Source organism: Nelusetta ayraudi, unplaced genomic scaffold (genome assembly GCF_046127955.1).
Source record: "Nelusetta ayraudi isolate G7.1 ecotype Tasmania unplaced genomic scaffold, CSIRO-AGI_Nayr_v1 ptg000022l, whole genome shotgun sequence".
In the NCBI taxonomy this organism is placed as follows: domain Eukaryota; kingdom Metazoa; phylum Chordata; class Actinopteri; order Tetraodontiformes; family Monacanthidae; genus Nelusetta; species Nelusetta ayraudi.
The window spans coordinates 3,884,161-3,911,465 of NW_027466072.1; the positions used below are offsets into that span (position 1 = coordinate 3,884,161).

Here is a 27,305-nt window from a genome sequence, read left to right on the forward strand (position 1 = left end):
TCTTCATATATTCATTTAAAAACAAGACATGACAATGACAGAACAAACATGACACGCCTGAAGACCAGGCAAGTGTAAAAGTGTTACACCAAATAAGTGCCTTCACGGTTGTTTGCCCACTTTAGATACCCTTAAATAGGAAGAAAGTAACAGTTGATGACTGGATTTTTTTTTAAATTATTTTTATTAACATAGACCACAGAACAAATTTTATACATTATCAATATCTACGTTCAAATACTTTGTATTTTCTTTGTACATGTTAAATTGACGGCAGTAACAGCTGAGAAATGGTTGCGTCTCGAAAAGTATTCATACCAGAAGTAATAAACATTTAATAATGTTGTATGTTGGAAAATATACATGATATTCACATATAAAAGCATTATTATTATTATTGTTATTATTATTTTAGCTCAGATACAACTTTAAGGATAAATAAAAATATTCTCTGCCGGCATGTGTTAAACGCTGAAAGTCTACGGTGGCACATTGAAAACATAGAAAAGAAGCAACCTGTCAGCTTTTTATTTTGCTGATGTAACAAAGTAAAAAAAAAACAAAAGAGGAAGAAAAGAGAGGTCTTTAGCACTTTTTAAGACACATCGATGGTGGTCAAGACGGTGCCTTTCAGCTGCATGTCCCACTGAGGAAAGTAAATATTCTATTCGGAAGATTTACTCAGGTCACATGTGTAATCCACCCACAGCCCCACCCCACTCCACCCCACCCCACCCCTGCACACTACGATGTACGTACACTTCTCAGAGTTACGCAACTAACGTACACAAAGATAAATCTTGAAAATCTGCAGAAAACCAATTCAGAGTGGTCCCTCTTTTTGTCAGAGTAACGTAATCTCTCTTGATATGGCAGCACACTCAATCATCCCCCAGCTATTTCGTCCACGGGGGGTTAAGGTGGGGGGTCAGCCCAGGACTCAGGAGGGCTTACGTGCTGAAACATTCCACCTCTGGATACGCGTTAAACCCTCCGCAGCCCGTCTATAAGATCAGGGCGGAGCCACGCCTCAGATCGGATGAGATTCAGGTCAATGTCTCACTTTTACAAGAATCTGACGAAAAAAAAACGGAATCCTGAAGTGAGACGTGTGTCTCAGTAGTAGCCTTGGTTGTTCTCGTTGATTTTCTGCTCCAGCTTCATTTTAAGCTCCGAGACGAGCGCCGAGCTGATGTTGGCCTCCCTGCGACGACTAGATCTCACCACCTTGGAGGCCTTGGAGACCAGGGCGCCGGATATGGTGGGGACGGCGACCCAGGGGCGGTCACCGGGGGGCGGGGGAGGCAGACAGGGGGCGCTGGGGGGCGGCGGTTTGGGCCTGGGGCTCCCCGAGCAGCGCTCAGGGCTGCCTGCCGGGTCGCCGACGAGGAACTTATCGGCGGGGTTGCTGAACCTGAGGAGGACCGTGGGGACGGTCCAGGGCTCCCGCTCCCGGGGCCGCCGCTTGATGATGCGGCGCACCGGCACGATCCTGTTGGACTTGGAGTTGCGCATGTACATGGCGGTGGAAAACAAGACGGTCAGCCCGACTAAGAGAGTAACGACTACAGCGACCACGCCTAGAGCTTTCATGGGATTGTCCCTACTTTTCATTAAAAAGGCCGCCATCGGCCCCTTGAGGGGAGTCTGGAAAAGAGCACAAATAAAACGATTTAAATCAAGTCAGCGGAGCCCAAAATCCGAGCGCGACGGCGGCTTGGAGAAGCTGATGTGATGCAGGCGAAGCGAAAGAGATGGAGATGCAAAGCAGAGGAGGCCCAGAGCACGCAGTGCATGCAGTGCACACACACACACACACACACACACACACACACACACACACACACACACACACACACACACACACACACATCCAAGCGCTCACGCTGATGCTGATGCAAAGCCAGAAACTGCTTCGGGTCCAGCTGCTGCGAAGGCGTCTGGCAGTGATGAGCAGCAGGATGATTTTGTGATGAGTTCCGTGTTTGTTTGAGAAGCGATGATGAAGGTCTTTTACGACTTTTCTCAAAGCAGACTGTGACAATTGATTGAATTATGCGCTGTAATAAAATTTTGAATAAATTAAGATGATGTCATGATCCAAATTGTGCTATTATTCCAAGAAAAGAAAAAAACACATTTCAAAAAGTAAAGCAAAAAATAAAGTTACTGCTTTAATTTCTTTTTAATGAAATTAAAAAGAAATTAAATTTACAGACTTAAAAAAAATGATAAAAAACAAAAACAAACCTCTTTCAAAGGTTGAAATGAGAAAAATGTCCATTGTCAGCGTGGGTCGGCTCTCAGTTCTTTATTCTACGGACCACTTTGATATAGTTACTCTCGGGGTTGATTCGAGACTTTTTCACTGCGTTGCAGTAGAGGATGGTGGATATGCAGATTGTCAGTAAAATTAGGGAAATGACAATGCTGATAAAAATCCCAAACACAGTCAGCGGACGCCTTCTGAGGCCCATGAAGTAAGTTACGATTCGACCCTTCACCTGCAATGCACGATTCACAACACAGAGACACCGAAGAAAAACAACAAAGAATGGAGTCATATCATCACGTAGAATGAAGGGAAGAGAGACAGAATGGCTGAGAAATTAATGAACGAATGCATGGCGAAATCTTAATGAAGACAAAAGTTCAGGAAGATGTATGTGTTCATGAAAATGAAGAATAGTTTTTCAAGGATAATGCGTTTTGTGTCATTTTTCGGCATAGCTTGTCTCCTTAAGATGCTAGTAATAGATGCTAATGGATGCTAATAGTATTGTCAATAACACGGCATGTCATAATTCGATAATTATGGAAAATCTCATAAAAACCTGCATAAATATGGAGAAAATCTGGAAAAGCTTCCGTTAATGGAGCACCTAAATTTGGATTAAACGCAGGTAAATTGTGGGCCAGAACTCATGCATCATCCTCTCAAGAGGATGCCTGGAAGCCAAAATGCAGAATGAGCAGCTGCGTAGCGCGATACCTCGTCACTTCTGAAAAGTTGACTAAAATCCTACAGCTCAGGCCGTCTAAAGCTCAGGCGCGGAGACAGAAAGTGCTGCTTACCGCCTCGGTGATGTCGAGGTTGACCACCGCCGTGGTGCTGAAGGACGGCGAGCCTCGATCCCTGGCCTGGATCACCAGAGACCACTTGCAGTCCTTCTCTTGGGTGATGTTCTGCACAATCTCCATGGACTTGATGTACGGCTTCAGCCTGATCTCCCCGGTGTCTGCGCTGATTTCGAAGGCGTCGTCGGGGTCGGCCGTCATGATGGAGTACTCGATGACGTTGTTCGGAGATTCGGCATCTTCGTCCAATGCCTGCATGGGGAAAAAATAAAAATCATGAAATGGTTCAAATTTTGAGCAGCAGAAATAAACAAGTTTCACTTGAAAGGATGAACAACAGGCAATCAAATGTTTTCCTGTGCTCCACTGTGCCTCAGGTCCACATTTAAAGAGGAAGAGGAAGAGCAACAACAAATACAACAACACCAAAACAACTTAATATTGCGTACCTCGATTTTGACCGGCGTGCCAATGATCATGGTCTTCTCCAGGAGCTCCTCGTCAAATTCTGGAGGATGGTCGTTCATGTCGAGGACGGTGACGAAGACTTCAGCCAGGCTGTACTGGCCCTCCGAGTCCTCGCCCTTGATGTAGAAGTTGTACTTGGAGCGAACCTCAGCGTCCAGGCTGGTCCAGGGCTGTGTTGAGATCTGGCCCGACGACGGGTTGATGGTGAACCTGTGAACCAGCACAAACCCTCAGCCAACACACAAGTGTGTGTGTGTGTGTGTGTGTGTGTGTGTGTGTGTGTGTGTGTGTGTGTGTGTGTTGCACTACTTTCAGCACTATTAAAAAACAAAACAAAAAAACTAGCACATCCTCAGGCACACTGTGGTGACTCACGTCATTCCATGAATCTAAATATTCCAAAATGTCTTTATATATCTACAGATGTAAACCAACCCCAGTATAATTTGCCTTCTGTTTACAAATGCTAATATTTTAGCCTCCTGCTAACTGATGTTACTTTGGACCTTCTGCATCTTTGGATGGGGTCATAAATCTGACAGCTGATGAGCTAGATGAGGTGTAACCAGTATCAATAAAGTATCAACTCCCTTTGTGATGTCACAGAGGAAAGTTTTCCTGACTTGATACATTTATTACTGTTAAGAGAAAGAAAATGCTCATTTGTTTTTGCATGAAACCTCTACAGGATTGCTCTGCATCGAAGGCGGGTTTTGTTTTTTGGCTGAGAGGAAGTTTTCTTACTTCTGTCTCGCTCTCCCTTCCACAGTGAATTTCACAAGTTGCCCTGAAACTGATTAACTCGCAACACAATTAAATCGAGTCGTCGCCCCGAGTTGAGAATAAATTCTCACTTTCTCTTTTGCTGCGTGCTGCCATGTTTTCAGAGCTGCCGATCCCGCGGCTCCAGCTGTCACACTGCTTGCTAATTGGCTCTCCCCATGTGAGACGGGGCAGGATGTCTATTTTTAAGCCTCCCATCCAATTAGGAGATTAGCCAAGATCTCGCAGCCATTTCAGAGCGGAGCTGTCAAAACGGCTTGACGCTCGCCGCTGCTTCCGTAAAAGAAACACAGGATGGCTGAATGAGGGCTGCAGGATGTTTATCAGCCCAAGCAGCAGCAGTTGTATTTCGCTTGCAAACAGGTCTTACAGGATAGGGTGTGACAAAGATAATCAGCTGATCAGGAGAATCTAACCGGGCAGAAGTGAAAGTTTTTTTTTTGTTGTTGTTTTTTAACTTACAAGTCGGATCCAGATCCGTAAATTGTGTACTTGACTTCACCCCAAGGGCCTGAATCAGGATCATTTGCCTGGATTAAAAAGAAAAAAAACAAAGTGAAACAGACAGAAATTATGATGTTCCCTTAGAATTGTACAATACATAGCAAAAACCCTTCCTTGTAACAAGCCCTAAACACCAGCTGCAGTTGGAGTGCAGGGGACAGAACCAAACCCAACCTTTAGAGCTCACGTTTGTCATTTCATATGTTTCCACAGTGGGATTAGTGGCCAGGGTCTTAGGCTGATTTAGCGAGCGTGGGCCGGGCCGTAAGTCTCTTCCTGTTGAGTGTGGTGATGGAGGTGTAGGTCAGTATGATTAACCCTGAGTAAAATAAAGCTTCATACATCGCAGTGTGTGGCTTGGCAACGCCGTCTCTTGGCAGGGAGGATTGTAAATTACAAGGAAAAAGACGCTCGCCAATATTGATATTCATAACACACGTGCCTGAGTCAGAACAACCAGCGGCAGCTGAGCTCTTGTTTTGCCCGCCAACAACCTGCTTTCATTTACTGATCGATGATATGCGATGACCGGATGATTCATTCATTAATTAAATTGTGCAACACCTCTGGTGGGTGTAGTTTTTTGTTAAACTGTTATGATTTTTAAAAAAATATTTTTTAATGATTTTGATGGACTCACTGTGACAGTCACGACGACGGAGCCTCCGGGGGAGTTCTCAGGCACCCTGGCAATGTAATACTCAGACGTGAACTTGGGGACGTTGTCGTTGGTGTCCAGCAGGTTGATCACGATGTCGGCTGTGGCGCTGAACCTCTCCGGAGTGTCGATCTCCACCGCCAGCAGCTGCACACGGAGGCCATGTGCAAATGATTAAAAAACAAATATCTTTAGTCGATAAATGTGCACCGTCTGCTGCATGTGCAAGAACAACAACCTAACCATGAACTCTGATAGCCTATGAGGAAAAGATCATTTGATGAAAACCAACAGGAAGAAAGTGTTCCATTCTTCCAGTTAAGGGTTTTTATTCTACAGTAAAATAATACAAAGTAATGAAAATTCTACGCTGTGATTATGGCTGAACGTCAACAGTCATTTAGATCCTGAATTCTGTTTCCGTAGGTCAACATTCACAGGTGACGGCAAATCACTGTCGTTTTCGATCTTCCTCTTCAGATTCAGACTCAGTCGTTATTTAGAAACGTAATGTGATGATATAAACAGTATCACAACACAAGTTGAATAAAGATTTGACTGCCAACCTTGAAAGACAGCGTCGGTCCCTTTTCGTAGTCGATGCCGCTGGTGTCCTCCACGATGATGGTCACCTGCGCTTCATTGAGCACCGTCTGTGGGACGACTCGCAGCACCCGGCTGGGCCCGACCAGCCGCAGTTTAAATTTAGCATTTGCACCCTGAAAAACACAAAGACAAGACATGAAATAAATGAGCTGACTCAAAAAGACCAAAACATCATCTTTCATGACACCCAATGGTTTTTCCATGGGAAATTGGTTTGTTTTTGTCAAGGTGCAATTTTGTAATATTAAATAGCAGGAAAGATAATTTAGCCCTGTGTTTACAGCCCACCTAAAGTTTATCTTGCTGCTAAACTATCATATCTGAGAATGATGCTACTACTTATGTAAACGGGCATGGTAATTAACTGGATAGAGGCATGAGTGGGGTATCAATGCCCCTTGTGACATCACAAATCGTTGTCTGGTTTCCAGAACAGATTGTATTAACACACACTTTCTGAAAAGCTCAGCAGGCGAAAGACATGAAGGCTGGAACTCTTCTCGTTCCTGGGCAGCTCAGTGAGGACATGTGATGTTATTAGAAAAAACTGGTGAAGCGAATTTTGCGCAACATGGGACATTTGACAAATCTCGGTGGATTTTTCAGAAAAGGAAACAAGGATTTGGCAGCTGACGTCCGACGAGTCATTTTGGCAGCGCGGAGGAACACGATTCCCATCGCGAATTACTGACAGCATTCCATCAGCCTCTTTTTTTCCACACCGTTGCATAACCGATCTCAATGCAGCGTGTATGGAGCACGTTGCCAGGTGTTTATGCGACGGCGTTTCCACAAGCATTTCCTGAAGGTCCCAACGATGCTAAAACCCAAATTAAAAAGTGAAGCTGGTGAACCGACCTGGTCGGAGTCGTTGACGGTGATCTTGAAGCCTCGCAGGATCTCGCCAGCGGGCGGGTGCTCGTACATGGTGACCTCAAACTTGCTCTGAGGGCCGTTCTCCCCGTAGAAGGTGGGCGGATGGTTGTTGAGGTCCACCACCCGGACCGTCACCATCGTGATGTCGTAGTCTGGCAGCTCCACACTGCCCCCGACCTCGGACGCCTTGGTTTTTAGAAAGAACAAAGTCAGGAGGAGCTATGTGTGTGTGTGTGTGTGTGTGTGTGTGTGTGTGTGTGACTACCAAACAGGCTTTAAGTCAGCAGGTCTTTTACCTTGACTCTGATTTCGTACAGTTCGTTTTTCAGCAGAGACGGATAAGACATCAGGGTGATGCAGCCGCTGGTGCTATTAATGTCAAACACACCGTCGCTACCTGAAAGGAGATCATTCATCAGAGAAAAAACAGGCTAAAGACTTCATCAGGTTATTTCTAACCAAAAAATGTTGTTTCTTTTACCATTCACAATGGAGTAATGTATTGGATTGGGGTTGCCTTGATCTCCGTCCCTGGCAAACACTGTGAATATTTCCGAGCCCTGCGAGTAGATTAAAGAGGATGTCAAACAGGATGATCATATACACTTTATCAGACGCACGCAGTGAGGCTGGGATGCTGGGATTGACAGTTTGGCTGCAGCAGGTGGAGAACTTACAGGAACGGAGACTTCGTAGACGTAGCCAAAATACGGAGTTCCTACGAAGGAGGGAGGCATGTCCTGGGCGTCCATGACATTGACTGTGATGGTGGCCGTGGAGGTCAACACCTGCTGCTTCCCCTTCAACTTCCCGCCTCCGTCCTGAGGAGACACGTCAGCACAAAACCTGTGTTACCCCTCAGGTGATACTTTGAACATCCACAGAGGTCCAACCTGGCGTATGGAATATGATCAAACGGCATCAGCAGTTGATAGTTCGGTTTTTAGATTTGTAACCAAGATAAAATGCATGGCACACATTTACACTCATGGTAGCGCAATTTCCATTGGCTTTTAATCGCATTGCAAATGGGACAGAGTTTGGGTTTAATTAAAAAGTCATGAAATCTAAAGAAACAGATATGTGTTGTGTTGTCTTTTAAAGGGGACATTGTTCAGTCTTCCTGTATTTGCAAGTCAATAGTACATCACGTCTAAAAAACAGTCAAAAGTCAAAAGTGGAGTTGAAGCGATTCATCGGTTGCAACTGGAAATGCTTCAAAAAACACAGAAATAATCGACAGCTGCAGCAAGATATTATAGTTTGCATATTATTCCACTGACACATGGCGAATACTTCTGTTTGTGTCACACAAGAAAAGATATTGAGAGAGAGAAGGAGAGAGAGAGAGAGAGAGGAAAAGAGAGAGAGAGAAGGAGAAAGCGAGAGAGCAAAAGAGAGAGAGAGAGAGAGGAAAAGAGAGAGATAGAAGGAGAAAGCAAGAGAGCAAAAGAGAGAGAGAGAGAGAGAGAGAGAGAGAGAGAGAGAGGAAAAGCGAGAGCAAGAGAGCAAAAGAGAGAGAGAGGGAGATGAAACGAGAGAGAGAGAGAGAGAGAGAGAGAGAGAGCAATCACCACTCAACCTCTCTCGCTCTTCTCGACCTTGAAAGGTGTTGTCTCAGGAACCGCCTAAGAAAAAAAGTGTAAAGGGTGAGGTGATCTCTCACCTTGGCCACCACTGTCACAAAGTGCGTGGGCGTCGTCTCATAGTCCAGAGTTTCACCGGGTTTCACTCTCAGGATGCCGCTATGTCCGTCAATGGTGAACTTGGCCAGCGCCGACGCCTGATAAGAAGCAGAACAAACACGGTTAGTATTGATTGGAATAAAGGAGAGAGACACACTTTACGTTTTATAGTATCACGTACATGAACAGCATCTTTGAAATAAAGTCTCAAGTCTGTATATAAACTCTCTGTTGTCTTCTTTTGCTTGTGCCACATTTCACAATGCCTGTGCTAAAAACACCCAGTTCTGGAAATATGCCCTCGTGATGTCACAAAGGGCACTTAATAGTACCCTTCCTTGGTTTTTGACAACACCGGCAGCCAGGTGTTGGCTCCGCCCTCTGACACCACCTTGATTTTTATCCCCTAACAAACATGTGGAAGGTCCAACAATCATTGGCTGCAGCAGAAGGCTGAAGCTTCCTTGGCAGGAAGCTGTAAACAGCGGGCTAAATACACCTGTAGAGTGTTTCTGTAGATTTCAGGCTTTTTTTCCCCCAGGCTTTCTTTTGTATCACATCAAGTCAGATCACTGTCCTGTGTATAGCGAACCTTGACTAATATGAAGAAGAGCCTGCCGGCTGGTCAAACGTGCTTCGTATCAGTGGAACGTCTCAACTTTTAGTCAGCCTTGACATTTTGAAACACACTCTAATCAGGACACAGCTTTGTCTCCCACACATGAATGCCGACGGCTATTGTGCTGTGAGCAGCCGGCCCACAGCAGACCAAAGCCCTTATTAAGCCCTCGGCGCCTTGCTCAAATGTAATTGAATTTTAATCTAGCAAAGTGACTCCATTTGCAGGCGGCTTTCTGTGATGACAATCTGTCCCGCCATTCCGGTGCCATCTCCATCCTTCCATCCATCCTTCCTCCCATCTCTCCATCCTGCCACCCATCCTTCCTCCCTCCCATTTCTCCATCCTCACATCATTCCTTCCTCCCATTCCTCCTGCCATCCATCCTTCCTCCCATCTCTCCATCCTTCCATCTATCCTGCCTCCTATCCCTCCCATCCTTCCTCCCTCCCATCTCTCCATCCTCACATCATTCCTTCTTTCCACCCCTCCTTCCTTCCATTGCTCCCTCGGCTGCTGCGAAAGCATGCTCACACTATTACCCGTTACACACCGATAGCGATATTCACTTGCGTATTTTAAGTGAAATATAATTCAAGTGTGTTGGTTGGTTTGGGTTTGATGAACTATATATATACTATATACTATATACTATAAAATTGTTGGCTGACTTCTGGGTTCATTCCAAGGTAACAGCAACAGAGGCTGGGTGTAGGCTGGAGTCAAGCTGTTAACTTCTGTGTGTGTGTGTGTGTATGCACGCGTGTGTTTTTGTTTTAAGCAGTTTAATTATTGTTAGAGTTTTTGCAGCAAGGAAGCCTGAAATGTTGGATACGGAAAAGGTGGCGGGATTAAATGTCTGCAGTTCTTCCCACTCCTTTTTGAATTTGTAATGAGCAATTTTTATCCCCTTTTATTTAGAAAAGACAGCTATTCTCTTTGTTTTCTCATATATTTGAAAAAAAATGCCACAAAATAAAAAAACAAACAAGGAAATTGACAAAATAAGCAGGAAAAGTATCTTTCTATGTTTCTACTAATTAATAACTTCCTTTTTTTTAAAAAAAAAAAAGCCTCAATTGAACAATGTGTTAGAATAAAAGTTTTTTCTGCTGTGAAAATAGAATCTGGACACAGAAAAATAATCCATTCAGTGGTTAAACTCACTGGGATGGTCACAAAATCTTGAATCTTGAATCCTAAGGAGACGCCGGCGAGAGAAAACAAAGCATCTTCAAGGACACAAAGCTGAACATTTACCTGTAAGTAATATGAGACGCTGCCCCCTGAGCCCATGTCTTTATCGACCGCTTGCACTTTGTAGATGCTACTTCCTGGAGCCGTATCCTGGTGGAGAGACACACATAGTGTTTTAAGTCACTCTAGTCTCTTACAAGGCTTTTCCCTGAGATGATCTCTGGCTCAAACTGACTTGAGTGGAGGAGATTAGGAGACCAGGTTTGCTTTATTCATTTATTAATTTATTCTGAATTTTCTTTGGCTGTATCTCTGTGGGTGTGAGATAGAACAAGTACCTCCGGGATGTCAATGATGAAAGGCAGGTTTTGAAATTCAGGTGGTTCGTCATTGATGTCAGTGACAAAGACCCTCACCGTCTCAACCACCTGAAAGCAGCAAGAAAACAAGCATTTTACTGTTGCTGTTTTTTTTGTTGTTGTTGTTGTTGTTGTTGTTGTTGTTGTTGTTGCAGAAAGGAATTTAGAGCCTTTCTATAAATGTACATGTTCTCATACTGCCTGTGTCCCTGCTTCTTCACATTTTTCAGCTGAAATGAGTTGTTGTTACTAAAATCTATAACTATGACACCAACACTAATAACCACGTGACATCTGCACCATCACAACTTACTTTGTTGCGGCCGTCTGTTATGCTCACTAGCACTGATATTTCACTCTGTTTCTGAAAAAGAAAAGAAGAAAAAAAATGCAACGTCAAATTCAAAACAGAGTCACATTCAACTTTGAGCCGAACCGGTGACAAACTGAGCAGTCTGACATTGTGACCCTCCTCTGCTCCTCACCTCTCTGTCCAACTCCTGAATCAGAGTCACATTTCCTGTTTTGGAGTCCACTCGGAAATATTCGGCGGTGCCCTTTTCAAAGGTCAGCCCGTATCTGACGGGGTCGCCCTCTGGGTCGGTCCCGTTCAAAACGTACACCTGCGTCCCTGAACAGGACAAAGACAGAAAATTAATGTTGTTTTTCTTCCCGTCTGTCTTGACGAACATCACAATCCAAAAGCTGTTGCGGTGATTAGCGCGGAGCTCCGACGCCACAGTGATGATTTCACTGCCGCACCTCTGCATGTCACACCTTCGGATCGCACTGAACCAAAGGCTAAAATTTAAAAAAATCCACCCCAGCTGGTGACGGCCCCCTTATAGACACTCACCGACGGGTGTGTCCTCGGAAATGCCGATCAAGGCCATGTTCCCGTTGGTGCTGCTGGGTCCGTTGTCATAAAAGTGAGGGGCGTAGTCAGATTGCCCTTCACGAGAGAGAACATCAACACACTTCATTGTAAAACAACAGTCCATTGATGAAGCACCAATCAACAGATATATTTCTCTGTCTGTCTCTAGCTCTGATTGAAAAGCCTATGTGACACAGCCACAAGTCACTTGCTACAAAGGGCAGGAGGCCAAAGCAGGGTGGACGAGCAAGGTCAAAAAATATGTATACAAAAAGAAAAAAGAAAAACAAAGCAAAACAAACATTTAAGGTGCAAGATTTCACTATCGCAACACAACACAAACATTTAATCACACACTTAACTATAAAGTAGGGGCGGCATGAACAGTCCAGGCTAAGAGGGACGTGCCCTCTTGTGTGTTAGAGGATTAACCAGATAAGAGGCACGGCAAGAAGTCTTAACTACAACGCGGCAAAAATAACAAGGAGGAGGAAGAAGAAGAAGACAAAGAAGAACAAACCCAGAGCGGAGTGAAGCAGGAGGAGACACAGAAAAGCCTGCATTTTCTTCTCTTTCTTCATCCTGGAGGAGAGCCGGGGCTCGGCCGGCTCATGTGGGAGGCTCTGCGAGAGGCGGGAGGAGGAGCGAGCGCCGTGCGTCGAGCCCTCTCTGAATGCGTCTCAGCGGCTCAGGGGGGGAAAGAGACTGGAGTGGATTCTCAGCCACTAATCCGGTGACGCATCTCAGCAGTTGTCTCTCGCCCTCCCGTTCCACCTGGAGACACGACGAGAAGTGATGAGAGCTTTCGCACCAAGCGGTGTGACGTTCACACCTCTGCACGTGCCCAGCGGCACAGAAAACATCCACTTGGAGGCTCTGCGGTGGCAGCGCTGCTTCAAGACTCGTGCTCCTTTACACACACACACAACTGATTCAAATCTTTGAGGCTGGTTACAAAACCTCCTCTCTGATATTCTCTTTGTTTTTGTGCAGCAGTGGAACAGTTGTTCCTGATCTTATCTTTCTGCGGCGCCTATCGCCTCTTCAGCAGCTCAGGTGCTGTTGCTCAGCTCAGGTGAACTCATGCGACGGACTTAAGGCCAAGAGGCTTTGGCTGTCCCTTATAGGAATCTGGTCAATCAATGTGTCACAACACATCAAGCAGGGCTCTCTCAAAGTCGACACTTTTGTTTGTCTGAACATTTTTGGAGCTCCAGGGGAAAGTTTTTTTTTTTTTTTTTTTTTTTAATGTTAAAAAAAAATGACCAGTTTATGCTGTTAGTTGTTTTGTAAACAGCCGAGGGAAAAAACTTGCAGTGCACCACTACAGTTTAATCTGTGATATGTAAACCATATATTTATATTGTAAAGCTGATCAGATAAAGCGTAAGAATCTAAAATTTCATATTTGGATCTGACAACCAGGCTTCCTATAATGCTTATTGAAGGGCCTGATTGGCTGCCAGGAGAAACTTTCGCACCTTTCAGTAGTGAGTAATTGTTAAGTGATTACACGTCTGGCCACATGATGTGTTGAAACGCACTGATGTACTCGCGAAGAGGTGCAGACTTCCAATTCTTCACAGGTCTAAAAATAGCGTCTGATGCTCAGTGATACGCTCGCACGTCTCTTTGCCAGGCAGCCAATCGCAAAATGGCCCCTTCGCCAAAATGAATCTATTTCCAAGCACCGAAGGAAGCTGTGGATGTCAGAGTGATTAAAGAGTGATTAATAAGATAACGTTAGTGGATGTTAACGTGTTGATATATTCTCAGTGCTACCGGTTTGTAAGTATTAATACAGTGAAACAACAAGACAAAGCAAGTCTGGTTCCAGAACCATGCAGATGTGGGAGGAGCGTCTTCTGAGAGACTATTTAATGTTTTTGAAGCTAATTACTGCAACAGTTTATTCATTAAGTGCAACATGTAACTCATGAAACCGAAGCAGCAACAACTCACACAGATACAATATGCAGTCAGCGTCTTTGATGTGTGCAGCTGTAAATAAAATGCTCCAATTTGCATTCTGTATAAAACAAACGGTGGGTGTCTGACAAATATTAATATTAATTTAGGGCAAAATGTGTTAGTATTGCATTAATAAGCTGTAATTACAGAGCATATAATAAGAGCATGAATGTATATATTTTGATTATGATTTTAGGGAAGTGATGACAATACTTTTAAACTCAAGCCAGTCCATGATGTTGGGAGATGTTTTAAAGGCCCACGGTGTAAGAGTTAGCAGTGCCCAGTGGCCAGAAAACTAATTGCAAACAGTGTTAGTGTTGATCCCAGTTTCCTGACGTCACACTTGATCTCTCCTGTACCAGCTGTGGTACCAGGCCAAAATCAAGAGACCCTGTAGAAACACGACGGTTGAATATGGTCGCATGCTCACACTGCTTTAGGTAGAGTAAATTAAATCATTCATTTCGAGTGACTTCTTTCCTAGCTTAAAACATAAATCTGTCTATGTCTATTCCATCCCAGTAGATCCATTTAAACATTAAAACACTCGACCTTTAAAGCAACAACTCGCAATTTACTATAAACGTTCGAGAAACGAAAGTTTTGCCCTCTTATTTGCATCTACATCAATGCAGCAAACATTAATGTGACGATGTGATTTGCAGCACTGAGCTCATGATGTTTGATTTTTTTTTTCAGTACCGGCTGGTTTCATCTCTGACAGTAAACGCTTGTGTCTCTTTCGAAGACATGCGCGCACACACATGCATTCAAACATGCACAACACTAAGCCTATGATAAGCACTAAAAACCTTGGGGCCCACCCAAATATTGGTCATCAATCTAAAACTGACTGACAGAGAGCAATTTTGATCCGCAGTAATGCCCGATCCCCTCAGGGCGAACCTTTGCCCAATCCCATCCATTATTGCCCTCTTTATCCCTTCCATCTGCTGGGGTTTTCTACCTCTCTCTCCCTCCTTCCACTGTACACAGCATACATGTGAACGCGTGTCCTTAGTGTGTACATGATCTGGGAGCGTGATACGCTGCCTGGCGGGCAGCTGTCCGCCCCACGTGTTTGTGCGCTTTAATGAAGCACCTGCACATTTACAGATGTTAGCATCAGTTGCAAGTGGCCCGGTTTGGAGCTTTAATTTTAGAGGGGCGGCCAGATGGTGGACAAGAGGATTACGACGCTAAGCCTTTGTCATCTGCTGCTGCACACTGACTGTTTATCAGCAAAGACAAGGTGGACCCCCCCCCCCCCCCCGACTGGTCCTTCACAGTGCTGTGGCGTTAAAGGGGTGGGCAATAATTAGTTTGGGGGTTTCTATGGGACTTGATATGGAGACTATATGAAAGTTTATGAAAATAATTGGGGACAGCGCTCACACCTGCTGTCTTCTAAAGGTGGGAGTCGATGGGTTTGCATGTGTCTACAACCATTTTGAAGTCCCTCACCAAACACCACCAACGTGATAAATGAAAGGAAGATTTGCTATATCTGGTAATGTTTCAGTGTAAAGATTCAGCATGTGGTTTTTGCGGATATTTCACTAAAGCAGACAGTAGTTAAAAGGAACAAAAAATGTTGGTCTAATGCCATGCAAGTCTATGGGGTCAAAAGTCAACTTTGCCCTAGAGACATGGGTGGGTGGGGCCTGAAAATGTTTCTTCCTCCAAAGGGGGGCGTGACAGAGAAAGTTTGAGAACCACTGGTCTAATGTTTGTCTCGTCTTCGCCTTCTGTTTTAATTTTTCATTTCTGTGAAGGAATCTTTTTTTTCTTCAAAATTCCCAGGCCTTGCCTTGTCCTTTTAATGTAACCTGCTTTTAGGAGGCATCACGTCAACGGCGACTTTCTGTCGCAACAATAAGGAGGATTTCATATCAGTTTACCAGCAACAGATTAAACAAGTAAAACGGACAGAAATCTGACATAATTTCAACATTTTTATTGAACGATTGTATTTTCTTTAAGTGTGGTATATTTTTTCCAGAGAAAAATAATGAAGCAGTTTACTTTCACAAAAGTGCTCTCACAGAATACTTAGTTTTCTAGGCCTGTCTGTCTGTAGATTAATGGTACTTTTGCCCTCATTAAGCAGTTTTTTTTCTTTTTTAACTTTCATTAAAGGAAACATCACTGAGTGTAAATAAATAGAAAACATAGAGTACACAGAACTTAAGAGGGAGACGATGCTGATAGATCCCAACCAAAGGTGCTTCCACGATCAAGGCGGACTTTGGATTTCCCAGCACAACCCTCTTCCCTGCTCACCCACAAAGCACATGTTTATTTACCAGTTGGATAAGACTTGCTACTAGAGGGTGATGGCTGACAAGTGCTGCTAGTAATAGAACATGCTTTTGCTGAGCCGTTTGAAGGAGCAACAAAAGAGCCGAAGCTTCAGTCAGACTGAGGCTATTCACTTCCTGCGGCCACCGCCGCCGTTAGCAAGGATCATGACCAGCCTCATGAAGATGTTCAGAGTGTCCATGTAAATTCCCATACACCTGGAATCAGAAAGAGTGCGAGACCTTTATGTGCATGTCTGACATAAAAAGAGAGTGTAAGGAGAGTAAAAGAGCAGTTCCAAAGACAACTTACGCATTTATGGGATCAAATTTCTGTACGCCGTAGAGTGGGTGTGTCTCCGCCCTCTTGATCACCTTCTGTGTGTCATAGAGGAGGAACATGCTGAACAGCACCAGGCCTCCATAGAGGGCAACAGAGTACAAGCCTGCGCCAAAGGCAGAAGTGGGCGGCAGGAACATTGATCCTGAGACAGACAAAAAGATTGACGGTGAGTTGTAAAGTTGCTCAAATTGAAACTGTTTATATAAGAAAACATACAGCTAGTAAGTTGGTCCCAAAACAATGTTAAATTGTACAACACTCACCAAGTGAGGAGGCAAAGACCACTCCAAAGCCCACAGCCAATGGGCCGCCCATGTTGAGGAACTTTTCACTGGGAGCACACATGGCCACGGTGGACAGACCTCCCACGATGCCTGCGGTGTACCAGGCAGCCCTGATCATCAGAGGGCCGCCCAGTAGAGTGAGGGGAGCAATGACGGCACCCATCACACCTTTATGAAGAAAAAGAAATACACTTTATTAACCCTCAACTTTATAATCAGAAGCAACAACTTTTATGGGATGACAAATAAAACACAATCAAAAATAATATTTCCTTCCCAACCTGCATGGAGCATCCAGGCGAGGTGTTTGGGCATTGGGCTGTGCTCGTATGAAATGGAACGAACCAGCATGCCGGCACCAATCATGGCTGCAAAAGTTGCTCCAATAGCCTGGAGTGGAACCAATATGATTTATTATCACAGTAACCAACTTTTGACTTGTTAACCAGCCTTCAAATGACTTAAAATCCTACATGAAAGGACGTCAAAATCTACCGTTAGGACCATACCTTGGTAACAAGTAATATATAATATACAGTATATAAAAGAAATAATACTTAGGATAAGACAGAGTTGGTATTTATTTATGAAGATGTTTAAAAATATACATACTGATTTTTGTCATTTTCATTTATAGACATGAGGAAGCAAAACACTTCCACTGATTATATGTAAAAGTTTTGATACCCCAAAATTGACAGTTCCATCAATATCTGATGACAATGTGGTGCGTATGTTAAAGAATTAGATAAACAGACTGTGTGAGGCCTCTGAACTTACCAGCCAGGATCCTCTCATCATCAGACCCATTAGCGCTGGCGTCCGGCTCACTGCGACGGCTGACAACGCCGTCAGTCCGATGCTGCCGGCAAAGTACATGTAGGTGGAATGGATCCTGTCCTTCACGTACTGAGGCCAGATCCTGCACAGGGAGAGGCAAAGCAGGGGATTGTGAACCTCTTGGGACTGAATGCGGAAACTCTTGACAATAGCGAGCAACATTTAAAATGCAAGAGCATTGCTTTTCTGGCAGAGCGTGTGGTTACTCACACTGCCTTCTCAATGGCACCGATTTCACTGGACATCCCGAGTCCGTAGTAGCACAGAGCTCCGAGGCCGACGGCTGCACCTCCAGCCACAAACATCTTTCCCATTCTGTCAGCTGTAGACGGTAAGAGTTTAAACATGCTCTTTAGCCATTACCCTCTATAACTCTTCCACAATCTGACAGATAGCATTCTAAGACATTTATCCTGTACTCAATGGCAAATAATGCACGATTTAGAAAACCTTGCTTATTCCTGGCTTTGCAAATCTGCTTTGGTCGTTTGTTTTACATACAAATTGATGTGAATGGACACAATTATTGAGGCTACTACATGTGATACAGCGCGTATTGTACTGAGGGTTACCTTTAATAAAAGTCTCTGTGGCTGGCTCGAAAGCAGCTTCTTTGATTTGATCTTTGGCAGACTTTCCACGACGGAAACCAAATCTGGCCTTGGCTGAAAATCCCTGACCAAAGAAAAACAACAAGAGTTACACAACCCGCCAGAGATGCGTAGACAAATGCCACAGTCTCAATCAAAACAAGGACAACCAGAGAGTGACTGTCTGTGCTGTGGTGTAGGAGTGGCGTTGCTTTTCTCGGTCAAATGTGAATGCCGGGGTTTCCAGTACCTGCTGTGGCCTGAGCAGAGGAGGACAAGCCTTCAGGATGGGCGATCGAAGAGCCGGGGAGCCCTGAGAGAACACAGGACGGAGCCCGACGAGGGGCATACTCCTCAGGCACGTTAGCCTCGCCACCAGCATGGTCGCAGCGTTTTATCCCGTATGAACCTGCCAGACAAACACTGAGAGCTGAGCACTGTGCTCTCAAAGCACGTTTGCTTTCATAAATATCAAAGGAATCCACTTCAAGGTCCCAATTTAAATGACTGGGTTAGCTACCGTTAGCATCGAGGCTAAAAGAAACCAACCGCGAAGTTTCAGGACGTTGACAAGCAACTTCCGGACAAACAGTTTTCCATAATACAAATCCAATTAATGTTAGAGTCATGGCGTTATGAATATTTTAGCACAGTGGATGTAATATTTGAGTGCAGCTTACATACCAACAGAGAGACGTTCGCAGTTCACCTTTCCTGAAGCGAGTGCGCAATTTTCTGACGCAATTGTTTTGCAACCTTCGTGAACGCTCTAATTTAAAACGTCATCAGAACGCGACGGAGGTGATGGGAGATGTAGTTCAACATGATACCTCCTTTTCGCGACTTTATGTAAACATGACGTTTGCAAACAAGTTCGTGATTCATTAAATGAGTCGTCTTCTTTAATAGAGCCTTGTGTATATGTGATATGTCAATAGTGAAGATTAGAGAGTTACTGCAATTGAAGATGTGTTTGTGAATGAGGAATGAACGTGACCAAACTATTAAATGCAAAATAAATAAATACAAATAAAACATCAGGATAGTTATGTCTTTGTAATCAATCAATTAATGAACTTTTATTTATGAAGCAAATTATAGCCATCGCCGTCCCAAAGCACTTTGCATAATCAAAAGAAAAAACAAAAATCAACGGCTCCAGAGCAAAGGTGAAGCGACGGTGGCTAGGAAAAACTTCCGAGAATAAAATGATCTCCATAGAAGTAACCTCGACTCTGGAGGCCATCTGCTTAGACCAGTTGGCGTGAGAAGTAAATGTTAAAGAAAAAGAAAATGTGAGACAAATGGAGCTAAATGTAGAATCAGAGTGGCAGACAGGCCAATATGCCATTGTATATATAAACAATGTTGGTCACACTATGGGTGCATGTTGTGTTTAACGCCACTAGGTGGAGCACTCCTCCTTTATTCCTGTCAATTTAAAAAACAGTTGAAACTAAAAATACGTTCCTAACTGCGCAGCTGCAGATGAAATTAGTAGAAGGGGGTCAACACTGTGTTTACCCAACATTGGCTGTCGTCTAAATAAATTTCATTCTGTTTCTGTGCTCTCTGTCATTTGTGCGGGGTTGTGGTGGGCTGAGCTGCGGGGCGGTGCGGGGCGCCTCCTGCCAGAGGCTCCCCGAGGACCAAACTTCCTCCTGTCAGTCACCGAGGTGCAACTTGTTGCGCACTGACTGCTGCTCTCACTCAGTTCGCCGGGCAGCAGCTGGAGCAGAACTTCCTCCTCGGACACCAGCACCTCCGATTCCACATGTTCCACTCAAGATAAGCAGCCAAGCTTCGGTTGGACCGCGTCGCTTCTGTCGCTCTTTAAGCCCGGACAAGTAATGGAATTAAGTTTTGCCCGGATTCTCACTTTCACTGAAGGTCAGACCAACTGCTCGGACGCAGCGAAGCTGACTCTTTACCCTGCACCCCATCAGGATGGTGGGTATTAAAAGCACAACACGACTAATTATGAACAGCTACGAAATATTGGCTTCACACGAGAGGAGTTCAAACGTTTGAAGATCTCTCACAGCAAGATACTGCTACCCGGGTCTTCATAATTAAGAAGGCATGACTTCTCTTCAGCGCATGATCTTCTAGACGAGCTGCCGTCTGTTTGTTGAAGATGTTTCTTTGATTGTTAAGTGTTAAGAATAAGATACGTTTAACAATTATTAGGGCGTTCTAGTTGTATAAAGCAATACAACAACTGCTGAAGGCAACAATGGTGCTGTTTCATATTTTTCTCAATTAAAAAACCCAAAATGTTCTTATATACAGTGTGTATGTGTGTACAAATATATTCTCCTCCATATACCTGTTCTTCACACCTATCCCTGAATGTACATCAAACTCTGCTTTCCAACCCTCTTCCAGCACCTTCAACTTAACTTCTCTGCTAAACAGGTGCTCAACACTAATGCCTCTACAAACATTTAAATGATGCTAAAATAATGATTTATTATACAACAATCTATATGAATCTAAAATCTATCAACACAGAGAGCAGGACAACGTCAATTTGTCCATGACGGTATTCTAAAAACAATGATTTATTTATTTATTTATTTTTTTTAAAACAAAACAGTGATTGCAAAGTGTCTTGAGTACATAGTGTGGCTGCACTGAGGCAGTCTCATGTTCTCATGTGCACGTGATAGTGGGTCTGGCTGGGTGGTGTTTAATTTGTCCCCACAACATTAAATAAAAGACACCTATTAAATTCCCTCTGAGCGGGATGATGAATGAAGCAGTGACAGTTTTGTTATGAGTGGATGATCAAAAGTGTCACATGCTTCGGTGGTTTTTTGCGAGTTTTTATTTATTTATTTTTTGTATCATGCGCATGCTTTTATTTTACCCGGCAGATGCAGTAAATTGAGATAATTGGAGTACATCTAATTTACTCTGTGAATGACAAAACCTCACGGCACTTATTCTCTTGATGAATGGCTGGTGGAGTTGTTTTTATTTGCTGTAAATCACACACGGCCAGACCCAAAACTGCTTGAATACACTCTGAACTATGTAGGAAGTCCAGTGTGTCTTTGGTGAGGGAAAAAAAAACAGAATTGTGTCATTTTTATTGTTTGTCAGGGCAGTTTGTGATAAAAATGTGGAAATCTGACTGCATGAGGAAATTTTGATTTTGTGCGAAGAGGCAACAATCGACATGACAGTCATTGCCACAGGGGGCTTAGTCACTGACCCGGTTGCGTGTGAGTGACCTGGGAGTTTGCGGTTCGTCGTCGCAGCCCAGGAGGAGGTTCACAGTCACTCCGCTGTGTAAAGAGACCTTTATTGTTGTGGCATGCGGCAGGGTGGTGCAAGGAAGGGTTGACTGTGCTCCTCTGGAGCGAAAACCTCCGTCCCCACGCACCGTTCCACGTCAACGGCCCCCACCGGGGCTGTAAAACTTCCCTTTTTGCTGTCAGAGAGCCGCGTTCGTTCGGCCTCGATGCTCTCAAACTGGCCCTGGACAGAAGTCACAACAGGATGTGAGCACTTCCAGACGTGGTTGTGTATCTGCTTTCTTCGTTCTGCTTCCCTCCTCCGCGGTTTTACGGCTTCGTGTGAAACACCGAGCTGAGGGGTGGCTTGTGCTGCTCGTGGCAGTGCAGATTAACAGGGGCAGTTTTGCTAATGTGTCTGTCCTGAGGGGCCCAGACGCACAGCTGTTCAAGATTCACTGGACACAGTCGGGTACAGTGTGTACAGCACCTGATGAATCTGTACAACAAATGTTTCCTCTACCCCACAATCTCAGTGTGATTTATTTATTGACAACAAACAACCCTATATTGATCGCAAGTGTTGAGATCAACACTGTTTGGCATTTCGTGTTTACAACAACCTGTGAAAGTTGCTATTTACCTCCACATGTTTAGAAAGGGGCTACACAGTGGTGCGGTGGTTAGCGCTGTCACCACACAGAACGAAGGTTGCGTCTGTGTGCGGGTGGTTCTCTGTCTCAGTTTGTCTATCTATGTGGCCCTGCGATGAACGTGGCGACTTGTTCAGGCTCCAGCCGACCCCTGCAATCCTGAGTGCAGGAGGAAGCAGGTACAGAAGACGTATGGTTGGATGCATGTTTAGAAGGGGAGAGCTATGAGACTATGAGCCGCTCTAGCACTGTCTCAGTGGGCGGAACCTGCGCCTGGCTGGAAGGGTGGTCACTAATTTGTGAGAGGCACCTGTGCTCGTTGTGACATCACAAAGAAACGCGATTGACTCTTAAACACAGACAGAAAAGTTGAGGCTTTACAGACTTCACTGGGGAGATTTGTATTACAGATCTCCAAAGGTTAATATGGCTTCTGAGTCACGCCACCCCTCCCGGAATGTGCGACTCATTCAAAAAAAATAAAAAAGTAGAAAAAAAGCAAAGAGCACCGCTCATGAAATCAACCCTGCATTTGTCTGTGCCACAGTCAGAGGTGGTGGATGGCTTGCAGGCAGAGCACATTACAGTTTACGGCTGCACGTCGAGCGCTGCTTTCCCCTTCAATTTCAGCCCGGTGCAGTTCCACCCCTCGGTGTTTAGACATGTGTCTCCTCCTGTCTCACACGGTCTCTTTAGCGGCACAAAGGCATATTACAAGGACGCGGCGTGCCATTAGTCGACCGCCAGATGGTCTTCTGTACCAGTAGCCCGTGACACTGAAGGTCTCTGTTTAAAAGATCTCCCCACTGTGTTGACAGAGAGGAGCAGCTGACAGAGGCGACCGCGCTTTAACATTATCAGTCTGACACGGACAGGAAGCCTGTGCAGATGTTGGATCGCAGATTTTTTTTTCCCCTTCACTCCCTGGTATTTTATGACACACTGTGACACTGGCATGCTTTTCTGGAGGGTTGCTGGTCCTGCACGGTGGGTGGGTTTGGCCTCGTAATGGACCAGTGCACGTCAAGATAACAGGGACTTCCTTACTGGAAGAAGTTGCATTTATATCCCAGTGCAACACCCTCGGCTATTTTCCGCCCTCACCTTCCCCAGATCGGATAGTTAAGCCTCAGGACCGGGTTTGCGAGACAGCAGCCTGACACGTCTTATGGTAAATGGTGAATGGACTGCACTTATATAGCGCCTTCCAGCACCTTCATGGTACCCCAAAGCGCTTTACAATGGCCTCTCAATCACCCATTCACTAATTATAAATACAGGAATTATAAATACAACCAGAGCTGGTCTATCGCCGGGGCTCAGTCCCGAATTATAAATACAGGAAAAGGGGTGATGGTTGGTATCACGGATCGACGCAAACCAATGACTTCCCACTTTCAAAGAGAAGGTAGCAAACAAACAAAAAAATTATCTTGAGGAGTTATTTCGGAAAGAATTAAGACCGAAGCATTTACTCATGACTGCACTCGAAATGTGAGAAATGTGCAGTTGACAGCTTGACGTTTATCTCATTCGCAGGATGAGACGTTGCGCACAAGAGGAAACACAAACATCCGGGGGGCTCTTTGAGGAGGCGACTGGAGACTGGCAGGATTGGCAGCAAACCCCATTAAGAAGCCGTCCGTGACCGTGAAGAGCACGTGCAGGCGCGGCGGCGGCGGCTACATCCGAGGATGAGGATCAAATACACGATATCCGTTGTCTTCTTCGTGGCGCTCGTTATCATCGAGAAGGAAAACAACATTATCTCCAGGTGAGGCAGTTGTTATTGCTTCAAGTGGAACTATTTGAACTATTCTGTTGTAGAAAATGACATAGCTGATTGTTACATAAGTGTAAACATCCAATAATGGCTCAGTCATAACTACAGTATTACTGATTACAGTTTAGTTGTGCTTGGAAAGTATTGTGCAATGAGTACCAAAGCTGTTAAAAATGATCCAGATGCTCATCAAGACATCAACTTTTTCATTTTTCAAAATTATCAATTGACGTATGGTTGCATTATTTGCAAACAATAAATCTTAATTTTTACTTTTTACTGCAGTACATTTGAGAACCTATGCTTTCTTACCTTGAATTGAATCTCCAATTTTTTTTTCCAGGGTGTCGGATAAGCTCTCCATAAAGCAGACCCCTGACGCCGCCGACGCCCCGGTGCACACCGGCTGTCTGTCCCGCTTGCCGCTGAAGCCAAACGTTTCCTCGCCCTCGCTCAGCAAGATGAACTCGGCCTTCACACTGATGAAGCGGCGCCTGGAGAACTACAGCGAGCGGCGGGTGGCGGCGCGGCGCGGCAGGAAGCACATCCTCCTGCTGGCCACCACCAGGACCGGCTCCTCCTTCGTGGGGGAGTTCTTCAACCGGCAGGTGGACAACATGTTCTACCTGTTCGAGCCGTTGTGGCACGTGGAGAAGATGCTGACGCTGGAGGGCGGCGGCACCAACGCCACGGTGGCGGCCGGGGCGTACCGCGACGTGCTGCGCCAGCTCTTCCTCTGCGACTTCTCCTTGCTGGAGGGCTTCGTGGACCCGCCGCCGGTGGACCACGTCACTGCCGCGCTCTTCCGCCGGGAGTCCAGCATCTCCCTGTGCGAGGAGTCCGTCTGCAGCCCCTTCGTCAAGGGGGTGTTTGAGCCCTACCACTGCAGGAGCAGGCGCTGCGGGCCCCTCAACCTGACCCTGGCGTCCCAGTCCTGCCTGCGCAAGGAGCACCGGGTCATCAAGTCGGTGCGGGTGCGGCAGCTGGAGACCCTTCGGCCCCTGGCCGAGGACCCCCGCCTGGACGTCAGGTTCATCCAGCTGGTGCGCGACCCGCGGGCCGTGCTCGCCTCGCGGATGGTGGCCTTTGAGGCCAAGTACAGGAACTGGAAGGAGTGGGCGGCGAGCGGAGACGTGCCACTGGACGATGACGAAGTGAGGAAGCTGAAGGGCAACTGCGACAACATCAGGATGTCGGCGGAGATCGGCCTGCGGCGGCCGGCGTGGCTGCACGGCCGCTACATGCTGGTGCGCTACGAGGACATCGCCCGCTTCCCCATGCGGAAGGCGGCCGAGATGTACAGGTTCGCCGGGATCCCCTTCACCCCGAAGGCCAAGGCCTGGATCCAGAGGAACACGCAGGCCTCCAAGAAGAGCAGCAGCGTTTACTCCACGCAGAAGAACTCCTCGGAGCAGGTGGAGAAGTGGCGCTTCAGCCTGCCGTATAAACTCGCCCAGGTGGTGCAGAGCGTCTGTGGACCGACGCTGAAGCTGTTCGGCTACAAAATCGTGAGCAGCGAGGAAATGCTCACGGACAAGACCGTGAGTCTGATCGAGGACAAGGTCTTCAACCTTGTATAGACTACGATGGAAGAGATACCAAATACTAATGCAGAGAATGAAAAAGCATTGCTTTTGAGGAACTCTGGAATGACTCAATGGCCTATTTATTAGGACATTCATCAGGATATAGAAAGCTAGCGTGTAGCCTTTCACTGTTTGAGGCTCTCAAATAGTACGTTGCAGAATGTTGAACAAGAAAATGCTTTGCATAAAAAGCATTAGATGATAATAAAAAGAAATGAAAAGCATTGGGAAAATGGAAAGAAGCTATTTTTATGTTTTTGCACTTCACAGCAATTTGGTTGACTGTTGACTTGTCTTGCCTTTTTTGTGTTTCCCTTAGCAAATAAAGTGTTCAGGGAAATAGCCTCAGTTGGTAAACACTCACAAGCTTCCTTTAGAGCGTGTTTAGGGGGGAATATTGCTGTTAGCAGTAAGCTATAAGAGCTGCTTTTACCAAAGAAACTTGAATCTTTTTTATACTGATATAATAAAAATAAAGAAATTGTTTAGCGATGTTCTTGGCGAGAAAATAGAAATATGTATGTTTTTTTGTGCCAGGTAAATCTGAGTGATGCCACGCTTGTTTATTTATTTATATTTTGTCTCTGCTACAAGTCGTAATGACTCTGAATGTGCTCTTCACACTTTTTTTTTCCTTTTTTCTTTTTGCACACGGTCACTGTAGATTTGCACCTTTGCAACACGGCGTCCTAAAGCCGTCCTCGCACGGACCCATTCTGTAAAAACAGATGTGTAGATTGCCATGTGTACGCAAACATTCCATCTGCAGCTGGTTTGCAGGATGGTGCGAGGTCAGTCGGCAGGTCCTGTGTCAACAGCCGACTGGTGATAAAAAAGGCCGTGATGCTCCGGCCCCCGCCGGAATGTTTGCCCCTGTGCCCTCCTGTGCCTTTTACACTTTGTTACAATTAAACATTTAACTGTAAAAGATTCTTTGCTTTTTGGTTGGAACTCTGTGGCATATTCGTCTCAAAACAAGGTGTTTCCACCAATTTTGCTGTTTTGTGAAGGTAACTGTAGCAAAAGAGGAAGTGTAGGTGGCAGATCAGTGCTGAAATCATATGCACTTGCCAAGGTTTTGTCCAGGAAGAGGGACTGAGAGATGCTGGGCAGCCTCCTACTGGAGGAGGTGTGTTGGTGGAGAGTCCGTGAGCTGCCCTGGCAAGAACACAAAACACAGAGTGACTGCTCAGCACAGATGATGACCATTCAGATGTTACCATAAGATGTTTACGAAACAAAACTACAAGGACAGACAAACTCTGGCCTCAAATATTGTCAAGGTTACATAAACCTCTGCGGCTTCCTGGGCCGGCCTCAAAGGTCCACAGCAGCACAGAGGGCTCAGTGAGGCAGCAGTCTTCCACCCAATAGCATGTCAGTATGCTAAGATGCTAATTACGACATCATGGCAAAGGATCAATATGGTGCCGGCCTTTAGGAGCTTTATGTTTCATCCTCGACTCCAGTGGAGCAGCTTTGCACCGTAATTATCATAATAACTTGCAGAAATATAGCATATTTAGCCCTCTGTTTACAATCTCCTGCCGAAACTGATGCTTTGATGGACTTCTTTCATTCGGAAGGGTGTGACAACAAGGCGGTCTCACAGGGAGGAGCGTGCACTTGGCTGTGGGTGCTATCACTAACACTGGGAGAGTTACAGCTGCCCGTTGTGACATCAAAAATGGCTGATTCCTAGAACTGCAAGCACTTGGATAAACTCTTTGAAAAGTGGACCAAGCAGAATTAAAAAAAAAAGAAGAAAAAAAGATGAACGTTTCTCATTTCTGGGCAGCTGACTGACAGGCTAGAGACAGATATGAGCTAACTGCACAACATGAGCCCTTCAGTCACAGATACTAATCCCTAAGAAACTATGGAAACCAGTCCTAACACAACATAATTTTCTTTTTAAAACTCTGAAGCATCGTAAATGGTGCAAACCGTATTATTTATAAAACAAAATGTTATTATTGGCCGTCTCGCATTCATTCATT

General features: G+C 45.2%; 3 protein-coding genes across 4 annotated transcripts; 1 reads left to right on the top strand and 2 right to left on the bottom strand.

The window, feature by feature from the left end:
- Positions 1–184: 184 nt before the first annotated feature.
- On the bottom strand, positions 185–13,088 carry LOC142889427 (cadherin-related family member 1a-like). Of its 2 annotated transcripts, none has more exons than XM_076028156.1 (17): positions 12,231–13,088; positions 11,690–11,785; positions 11,319–11,464; positions 11,147–11,197; positions 10,813–10,902; positions 10,538–10,624; positions 8,640–8,756; positions 7,651–7,794; positions 7,455–7,533; positions 7,270–7,370; positions 6,956–7,159; positions 6,058–6,210; positions 5,474–5,638; positions 4,792–4,859; positions 3,528–3,756; positions 3,076–3,330; positions 185–1,647 (listed from the first exon to the last, which is right to left on the bottom strand). In XM_076028156.1, exons 1-17 carry the CDS (start codon positions 12,289–12,291, stop codon positions 1,117–1,119), a joined length of 2,577 nt encoding a protein of 858 aa, XP_075884271.1. In that variant the 5' UTR covers positions 12,292–13,088; the 3' UTR covers positions 185–1,116. The 2 variants fall into 2 exon arrangements, with proteins under 2 accessions (XP_075884271.1, XP_075884272.1); XM_076028157.1 differs by lacking the exon at positions 185–1,647 and adding an exon at positions 2,227–2,504.
- A 2,538-nt stretch (positions 13,089–15,626) lies between these two features.
- On the bottom strand, positions 15,627–18,875 carry ghitm (growth hormone inducible transmembrane protein). Its single transcript, XM_076028159.1, has 9 exons — positions 18,726–18,875; positions 18,292–18,450; positions 18,024–18,126; positions 17,662–17,773; positions 17,392–17,533; positions 16,893–17,001; positions 16,591–16,779; positions 16,298–16,469; positions 15,627–16,203 (listed from the first exon to the last, which is right to left on the bottom strand). Exons 2-9 carry the CDS (start codon positions 18,421–18,423, stop codon positions 16,116–16,118), a joined length of 1,047 nt encoding a protein of 348 aa, XP_075884274.1. The 5' UTR covers positions 18,424–18,450; positions 18,726–18,875; the 3' UTR covers positions 15,627–16,115.
- Positions 18,876–19,139: 264 nt separating this feature from the next.
- chst3b (carbohydrate (chondroitin 6) sulfotransferase 3b) lies at positions 19,140–25,502 on the top strand. The gene is made up of 3 exons (XM_076028158.1): positions 19,140–19,991; positions 23,476–23,710; positions 24,063–25,502. The coding sequence occupies exons 2-3, from the start codon at positions 23,631–23,633 to the stop codon at positions 25,297–25,299; spliced, it is 1,317 nt and encodes a 438-aa protein (XP_075884273.1). The 5' UTR covers positions 19,140–19,991; positions 23,476–23,630; the 3' UTR covers positions 25,300–25,502.
- The last annotated feature ends 1,803 nt before the right edge of the window (positions 25,503–27,305 follow it).

Coding starts and splice junctions, on each gene's coding strand:
- chst3b (XM_076028158.1), top strand. CDS start 23,631: ATGAGGATCAAATACACGATATCCGTTGTCTTCTTCGTGGCGCTCGTT. Junction 23,711..24,062: donor GAAAACAACATTATCTCCAG/GTGAGGCAGTTG, acceptor TTTTTTTTCCAG/GGTGTCGGATAAGCTCTCCA.
- ghitm (XM_076028159.1), bottom strand. CDS start 18,423: ATGCTGGTGGCGAGGCTAACGTGCCTGAGGAGTATGCCCCTCGTCGGG. Junction 16,780..16,892: donor CGCCTGGATGCTCCATGCAG/GTTGGGAAGGAA, acceptor TTCTTCATAAAG/GTGTGATGGGTGCCGTCATT. Junction 16,470..16,590: donor GGTCTTTGCCTCCTCACTTG/GTGAGTGTTGTA, acceptor TGTCTGTCTCAG/GATCAATGTTCCTGCCGCCC.
- LOC142889427 (XM_076028156.1), bottom strand. CDS start 12,291: ATGAAGAAAGAGAAGAAAATGCAGGCTTTTCTGTGTCTCCTCCTGCTT. Junction 10,903..11,146: donor TAACAGACGGCCGCAACAAA/GTAAGTTGTGAT, acceptor TGCTGCTTTCAG/GTGGTTGAGACGGTGAGGGT. Junction 7,534..7,650: donor TCTACGAAGTCTCCGTTCCT/GTAAGTTCTCCA, acceptor ATCTACTCGCAG/GGCTCGGAAATATTCACAGT.